This window comes from Phaseolus vulgaris, chromosome 3 (assembly GCF_051622355.1).
Source record: "Phaseolus vulgaris cultivar YP4 chromosome 3, ASM5162235v1, whole genome shotgun sequence".
Classification (NCBI taxonomy): Eukaryota; Viridiplantae; Streptophyta; class Magnoliopsida; order Fabales; family Fabaceae; genus Phaseolus; species Phaseolus vulgaris.
The window spans coordinates 37,020,958-37,029,737 of NC_143500.1; the positions used below are offsets into that span (position 1 = coordinate 37,020,958).

At 32.9% G+C, this 8,780-nt stretch overlaps 1 protein-coding gene across 2 annotated transcripts; it reads right to left on the reverse strand.

Annotated features, from left to right (window-relative positions):
* Positions 1 to 674: 674 nt before the first annotated feature.
* Positions 675 to 8,496, reverse strand: LOC137807336 (SET domain-containing protein). 2 transcript variants are annotated; one of them, XM_068607941.2, is made up of 12 exons: positions 8,180 to 8,496; positions 7,725 to 7,798; positions 7,384 to 7,512; positions 6,867 to 7,155; positions 6,653 to 6,771; positions 6,078 to 6,210; positions 3,633 to 3,709; positions 2,983 to 3,180; positions 2,353 to 2,542; positions 2,042 to 2,220; positions 1,097 to 1,197; positions 675 to 1,015 (listed from the first exon to the last, which is right to left on the reverse strand). In XM_068607941.2, the coding sequence occupies exons 2-12, from the start codon at positions 7,794 to 7,796 to the stop codon at positions 865 to 867; spliced, it is 1,638 nt and encodes a 545-aa protein (XP_068464042.1). In that variant the 5' UTR covers positions 7,797 to 7,798; positions 8,180 to 8,496; the 3' UTR covers positions 675 to 864. The 2 variants fall into 2 exon arrangements, with proteins under 2 accessions (XP_068464042.1, XP_068464041.1); XM_068607940.2 differs by having other exon boundaries at positions 8,219 to 8,487.
* Positions 8,497 to 8,780: the final 284 nt, after the last annotated feature.

Sequence of the window (8,780 nt, forward strand, 5' to 3'; positions counted from 1 at the left end):
CATGTAAGCAATGCGTGAATCACATTATTCAGATAAAAAGTCAAACACATTTGTTTGAAGTTACTAGTGAGATGCGCATGATAATACATTTTTTGTTTATATTTCATTTTGAAATGGATATTGTATTTTAGTTGGACACTGTAACGCTAATTTTCAAAATAAATTAGGTTTTATTTTATTTTCAAAACATCACTCTGTTGCTTGACCACTCTAATATCCATTTACGTGTAAATTGAGTTATTTTTCAACACTAATATTCTTGATAAGTCTTTTGCACACAAAAATAGTGATTTAAAGTTATTGTCACTCAATTACTATGATAAAACCTACAAATTTACTCTACCACATGATAATCGTAACATCAGTTCAGGCTTAAAATTTTAATTTAATTAATACACATAATATAGGCAAATATGTTGTATACTTTCTTATCACCTTATTATATAATAAATAATATATAATAATAAATACAAACGTGTCAGAATATTAATAAAGTCAGTTAAAATAAACTCACTATGTATGCATGCGATTTAATTGATTGATATAGGACTTTCTGGACCGCATAGTTTAAAGATAATGCAAATGCGCATACCATTATTTAGGCGAATCTTCCTCTTAAGCATTTTGGATGGTAGGTTTTGCATTAGTTTGCACCAAACAACTTCCTTCACCTGAAAAAAAATCAGGAAGTGGGACCATCCATTTCACCTAAAGAAGAGATTATGTGCTGTTTGTGTCAGAATGGAGCGTCGTAGTTCAGCCACATAGCCAGTAACAGCAAAGCTTGAGGGAGTTTTATCATACAAAATGATTGTTACACTACAAGGTCCAAACGATCGTCTTCTTAGACGCACAATGATCGAACTAGCCTAGGATGTCCTCAGCCATGCACTTGCATAGTTCGTTCTTTAACATATCCATACCAGCGAGGCACGAGGTTGAAACAGAATGCGCAATTCGCCTTTGTGTATTTTTAAAATCCATAGCCAATTTTTCATCCCAATTGCAGTTTTCTCTGACGACAAAAAAAAAAACACCATGTCACCAAAAGAAACCTCATGATTTATTTCCGCAAATAACTGGTTAATGCCTTCACCTGTCATCAAGATCGATCTCGCCCATATTTCCCATCATGTCATCGAAGATATCTTTCAGATTTTCAAGAACTTCGAGCTCATTTTCCAAGCTTTCTTGCAACTGCAAAACAAAGATTCTGTATAAATTAAAAAGGTGAAGCAGTAAAATTTTACGAACATGGCAATACCTAAACTATATTATAGAAAGAATATGTATGGGGTGCATTTTTTTTTTAACAAGAACTTTCTACTTTTCTTTAACTATTATCCAGGCTTTTTTTCAGCTCATTGTCCAAGCATTCTTGCAACTTGCAACTGTAAAAGAAAGATTTATATAAAAAGGGGTGAACCGGTAAAATTTGACCAACAACGGAATATGTAAACTATATTATTGGAAGAATAATGCATGGGATGCATGTTCTTTTAACTAGAACTTCCTACTTTTCATTCTTTAGCCATTATCGTTTTCTTTTTACAAATCTTTTTATATACTTTATAAATAAAATATTAAATGGAAAAATAAACTTTATGTTTTGAAAATGTTCTAGACACTTTTAGGGTCACCAACATATGAACTATTGTAAGTTTTGAAGCTCAAACTTGGGACTCAAGAATTAAGGGAGGAGGACGTATTTCGATTCTAGCAAGTCCACAGTCTTCATTAGAATCACCTGTCATATCTGAAGTAGAACTATAAAGTTCAAACTAGATTCCTAATCCAGGAAATGAAAATATAAAATGTTTGGTGTTTTCTATATTTAACAATTAGAAGTTTTAAAAAGTGTTTAATAGGAATATTTAAATTAATCATGCAAGAATGCTGACTGATATGCGTTCGAGTAGGGAGTAGAGGGGAATGCAATGTTCTCTTCCTTTGAAGTGAGGTGAAACTATGCATTGCATAAGAACCTTCTAATAAAATAAGTTTTAGAACAAGATAGGATGGGAAGGAGAAAGAACAGTACAAAGGTCTTTGTTCGCAGCATGGGACTTCGACATCTCCGAAGATGGTCCAATAATGGAGAGGGAAGACCATAATTGAATATCTTGTGATCCCTGGAGAGCCAGGTACCACGCACCATGTGACTCGTCCAGTTGGACCTGGGTATATCCTCATTAGAATCAACGTCGGTGCCGTCAATGTCTGCAAATGACAATTAGTGAGAATATCAATCAGACAGACAGGACTAGGTAAGGCGCAACAATTTCAAGAAGGGACGTTACTCGAGATATCTATGGACAAGACGGAATAGTAGGGAACGGAGAGAAACGTTACCTAACGGAATAACATCATACGGGTTGTCTCCTTGTGGTAAAAAACCATAAAAGGTAATTAGATGAGAGCTGGAGAAGTTGCCGTAGCTTAAGCAGCATTCTTCTCCAGATCTGCATGGTCTTGACAGACAAAATTTCAGTGAATTTTTTGCAGGATCCACTTGGCCATAGTGCATAACATGTGGGCACAGCTGTTGTCGGGGTCCAAAACAGAAGTAAGAGAAATAACATTTGTAGGTGTAAAACGCTGCAATGCAAAATCTGGCTATTTCTTTAAATAATTGTGTATAATCAACAAATGTCATGAACCAAAGTAAATAATTGTCAAACATCAGAAATCACAGAACTGCTAATTCAGGTATAGAAAGTAACAAAATATTTAGTAGAGCTCAAGAATAAATTGGTATCAACTTGCAGGCAAAATTAATCTAAAAGAAATGTCAACCCAGTTATGCAGTTCTTAATAACGTAATTTACAACCCTTGTCTTTTCAAATTTCGTTACCCTTAGTTTATTCATTAAATTCAGTGTTCAAAGCATAATATTTGAAGATCACAAACTTTTATCTAAATATTCAAAAGGGAAGGCAGCACGAAGATAGAAACATGAGAAAGAGAGAGAATATACGTACTGAATGATTAAGAAAGCCAGCAATAGGGATCAAGCATGTTTTTAGCTTTCCATCGGAATACTTTATCTTCATGCTATTGGAGTACCAAAGTTCACAAGCCCATAAAAATTTCTCCCATGTGTACAGCTCTGGTGGAAATATATCAGGAAAAGTATTGCATAGAGCAGGGAACAACTCATCATATTGAGCATGCAGGTGCTGCCACAAAAAAGAAAAGAAATTGTCATTCTTTACATGCCAGAAACTTTCAAAAATATGCCGTGAACAAAAGATCAGGAAATTTAGTTTACGTTAATCATTGTATTTCTTCCATTATAAAAAAATATTAAATAAAGAATATTTATTAGAAATGAAAAATTTGTCCACCCTTCCCTTTTCCTCCAAAATTCAACTCCCAAACATGCTCAAAGAGATCCCTCAATTTAACAAGCTATATTTTCTAAGTAACTTCAGATTCTGGCTAATATTTTGTGTTTAATATCATCCTTTAAAGGGGCAGGTACACCCTTAATATTAACACGATCAACAACTTAAACCCTGAATAAACTAATAAGAATAGTTCAGTGTTTCAGTACACCTCAAAAGAGGCATAACCTTCAATCTAAGCACATGCTGATCAATGACGATGTCATAAACTAGGAATTGATTACCTGCCGTGCTTGCATTATCTCTTCCAACAGCAACGTTCCATCTAACACTGTAATTGCTTGAATGCTGAAACTCAAACCTGAATTTAAATGCCAAAGCATAATTATCATAATCTTATTCACATCTCGAATTCTACAATTTAGCTAACGATTGATTTGTTTCATAAGATAAATCTCAAATGACTTTGTATGGTACAATATATGAATGAATTGGTGCAATGTCATACTATCAATACAAAAAACAATTAAACGATTTGTTAATTGTTCTTTTTCTTTTGTCAATCCTCATGAAAGAAATTGAAAATTCATATAAGCTTAAATTGCTAGATGAAAAGGAATTGAAGGAACACTTCTCACTCTTTTATTTGATCCTTCCACTACTTTATTTTTCACCCACTCATTTACGCACTTTATTTGGCTATTTCATTGCTTCATTTCCATTACTCAAAAAGAGGCTATTTCATTGCTTCATTTCCATTTTCATTTCCATAACTAATAACTTCATTTTGAGACTTGTGGATAAGTTGTTTTTATCTAGTTCAAATTTAATGATTATATTGAACTGAACATTATATATCATCTATATGATATATATTTGAAGTTATTTCTAGTTTGTCTTTGAATTTTACAATTTGATACAAATTATGATTATAAATGTCATTATAAGGCCAACTGCTAAAGCAAAATATCAATCTATGGCATTAATTAATTATGAACTTATTAAACTCAAACATAACTTCAATAACTCAGATTTGATGTGTTTATTATGCAAATGACATTCATTTGTGGTAATCATGCGTGCTACATATAACGTTCAATCCAATGTTCATTAGAGAACCAAAAACAATAAGATAAATTGTCATTTCAATAGAAAATATCTTATCTAGACTTTAGAGGCAACACCATTTACTTCATTAATTCTAATGACAAGCTAGTCTTTGAGTGGTCCTTAGATAAGTACATATGCAACAAGCTTGGTGCATGACATATATCTAGCTTGAGAAGGTGTAGGAAGACATGCAAATAATGTCCAGATTAATAGTAATATTTACAGTAATTAGGATAATTGCATACATGTAATTGTTATCAGTTTATATAACTCCACTCTATTGGGTACCTTAAACATATGTAAACTACTATCATATGTTTCTCATTTTTCTCTTTCCTTGTAGAACTTGACAAAACCAAATACCCCATGGAAGCAATGCATTGGCATAGTGACAATTGTTAAAATTTGTTTTTGGCTACTACTCTACTATTTCCATTTGAAAGGTACAAAGAAGTCAAATACTGATATGAAGCACAAACACTTCAATTTGCTTCATTCATCTGGGTTTAATACATATCTGATACTAATACTTCATCAATACGTATTAAAGAAGTATCTAAACCTATGAAACACCAATACTTTGATTTGTTTCACAATCTGACACCGATATTTTTTAATATTTCACAGATACATGTTGCTGAAGTGCCCAAACTGTTAAAGGATTATTTTCTATAAAACTATAAGAAACATATAAGTATGTGTAATAGAGAAACATAGAAACAATGTCTCTTCATATACCAAATAGGAAAATTGTTCTCTTTATGAATTATTTTTAAAGAGTAATGAGATTGATAGTGTTATTCCTATACGTAAATAATAGAGAGGAATTTACCATGACAATGATTTATAATTTCTTATTTTGGCAATGTGATTGTAATATGTATTTTCCCAATTGCAGCTATATATTCATTGTGTTTTATGATTTTTTATACAATTTTAAATATGTATCTCACGGATTATACATTGTTATTTTACAATAACTTCATCATCATATCGGATATCTCGTATTTGTGCTCAGCTTATATATTGAGTTCATAACAGCACTGTCCTTTCATGTATGTAATGTAATTTATTATCATTTTTGTGAACTTTTTCCTCTGCCAAATAAAACTACCACATTAGCCATTTGGACATAAACAAGTCAAAAAGGATATGAAAAATAAGTGTTTCCTACTTGATACCAAGAAATAGCCAGAGCACCTGTACAGCTGGACTCCCACTTGTCTTTGAAGAAAATAAATAGGCAAGTGCTACTCAAAGTAGAGATCAATAAAAAAGATACAAAAGTTACAGCCCCAGAGCTAAAAGGGTCTATGCTTCGTGAAAAAAATTAAAATAGAAGGAATGTAGAGGTATATCACTCTTGCAAAGTTATCACTCAAACAAAAAACTTCCATGTGGTTGATAAAAAAAGAAATTCAATAAAACTTATATAACTAGATATCCATTGAATTATTAAAGGCACTGTTTGCAGGTAATGTTCAAAGTCCTAGAAAAGCACCTCTAAGTGTTTTTAAGCATAAAAGGTTATGCATCACAATGACTTGCAATTCAGGGGACCTGTACAAAATTTATATCCATGTATGTGTATAAAGCATATCATAGTAAAGTAAGATTACCTGTATTAAATTTTTCTGGGAGTGTGTCAAAATAAATTTTGAATTTTGAATCACTGTTGTACTTTTCTTTCATACTCCATAATAGCAATATTGTCTCAGATGATATGCCGTCAATTTCTTTTAAGACACCATACTGAATTGAAAAAAGGCTATTATCAGTTATTAAGAACATAATAGAGTGGTGAACATATGACATTTCCCACTTTCTATTTATTTTAAGAAAAAATCACAACTACAATGGTTGTGCATATTTTATCAAATAAGACAGATCAGAGTTCAACTATATTGTCAGTCTTTCCAACAGAGAGAGAGTGCTCCCATTAAAGGATGGTCACCTAAACTAGCATCCTACATGACCTTATTTTACAATGCAGGGATAAATGAAATGCAGATATAAAATGGGTATTTATATTCAACTCTTAAATAATATGGCACCGTGTTGAATGCAAAGGAGGTAAAGGATAATTTATTATCATTCAATAGTTGTTTGCAACAAAAGGAAATTAATCTACCACAGGTTTCTTAAAGAAGTTTTAAGTAAACTATCTTCACTTTTTTTCAACAAGGAAACATACCATTTCAGTTTCCTGTATAACCTCCTCAGAAATGATAATGGACACAGGAATTTCCAAAGCAATGTCTCCAACTTTTAGATCTTTCCTTGCTATTGCACCTCGACCAGCTCCTTCAATATCTGTGTAGATTTAGAGGAAAAGAAATTTGTGTTATATATGTTAAAAGGAAAACTAATACTTGTACAAAACGAAAGAAAGTCATATTGAAAGTTACAAGCTATTTTTAACTGTGTCTTTACACCGTTGCTTTCACCCCATTCTATCAGGCATTCTTCTTGGTTACAACTGTGGTCTTTTTCAACTACTCCCTTCACACTGTTTTTGTCCCCCGAATCAGAAATTAAATCAAGAATAGTTTGGCGTAACCCTTGCAGGATATTTGTATGGAGATCTGAACAACTAGAAAGTGATATGTCAATGAGCAAAACAATTGAATTGAGAGCCTCCAGCTCATTCCTGGGACTGTAAAATTCCATATCATCTTCAGCAAAATAAAGTTCCACCTGCAACTCAGTAAATCAGTAAATTCATGACTTGTTAACGTCCTAAAAGCGAAAAGGCTAGTAGAAAAAGACAAAAAAAAAAGACACGGCGTAATTTATTTCAGTTTGCCTCATTAAAGAGATTGAGAAGATAAGCTTATTACATAAGGATGTGTGGTCTGTCCTTAGATTGATAATGTAATGAGTAAATGTAACTCAGTATATATTACAGCCGTAAAAGGATGTAACCTCATTTAATTGTATGATCCGTGCAATCTGAAGTAACACCTCCACAGTAGCACTCATCCAGCCAGGTTTTGAAGAGCTCCTGAAGTATATCCGTTCTTTGGGACTAAAACCCTTACTTTGTAGTAATTTCTGATAAAACGATGGTATGCAAGTACAAATGGCTTAGGACTCAGATAAATAAAAGGAAGATATTAGCATAATAGCTTAATTATTGTGCAATTGTACTGCCTCTAAATTTTACACATGTTAGTGGAGCAGTTTCCTGCAGTTTCTCACCTAATCTTTGACATATTTGAAACTCCTCAACAAAAAAGCACAAAAGCAAGAAGTCTTATTTTTACCTTCTTTTTGTCATAGAAAGGATCCGTTTCAGGTAATTCAAGAACAATTGAGCACTCCTCATCAGTTTCCATGACTGCAATAGTTTGAAATGAAACACTAATCACAAGTCAACAATATAATTGTAACTTAAGCAGAAGTTCCTCATCAACATTTACTTGTCATCAAAATGCTAAAACACGAAATCCAGAACCTAAACAGTTACACTTTCTACTCATTTTTCATTTCAACATATTCTTGCATAGTTTCATATTCTTGCATATTTATTAACATTTCGATATAAACCTGATTAGCTGAAATAAAAGTAGTGGAAGAACACTAAAATAGGAAAGAGAAAATAACGATGTATTTCTGGCAATAGAACTGGAAATAATTGAATATCACATTCTGATTCATATCAGCCAAAGCGAAGTTGAAAATGAATTTCAGCAATCTTTGCCACTCGTTCGAATCGTACCATACAACGAATGCGTATAGAATCCAAGCAAGAAATAACCACAACACGATAGGCTTCAAAAGAAATTGCGCTTGGTCAGAGAATAGTACGAGGCTCACTTCGTCGTTCTCTCCCAACTGAAGCCGCCAACGAAGCGAGTAAGAGGAATTTGAGCGGCAAAAAATGAGAAGGAGCTAGTGACAGTAGTGAGGCACAAAATATAGCCAGTTTGAACCTTTGCCCTCGCATCTTCAAAAAAGAATTGATCCAACGGTTAAGCGGATATTCGTCATTCGATCCATGAGATTATAGTAGTTTAAGATGGAGCCGCTGCACCAGAAGACAGTCCCTCAACGATAATAGTAACTAACAAACATTCTCCAGAAAAAAAAATTACAAATGTTGATTGATTCATGGTTTCTTCTTCCTGCACCTCTACATTTTTCTTCCTGCACCCCTACAATATTGTAAATCCCAAAAATGACCTTCACCTTGTTTCGAAAGCAATTGCTGAATCCAGAAGTCTAATTTTGTTACAGATTGATAGATCCGGAAGATTACCGGATTCATCAATCCAGAATATTTATGGATTTTTCAATCCGGAATGCAAAAAATAAATGCG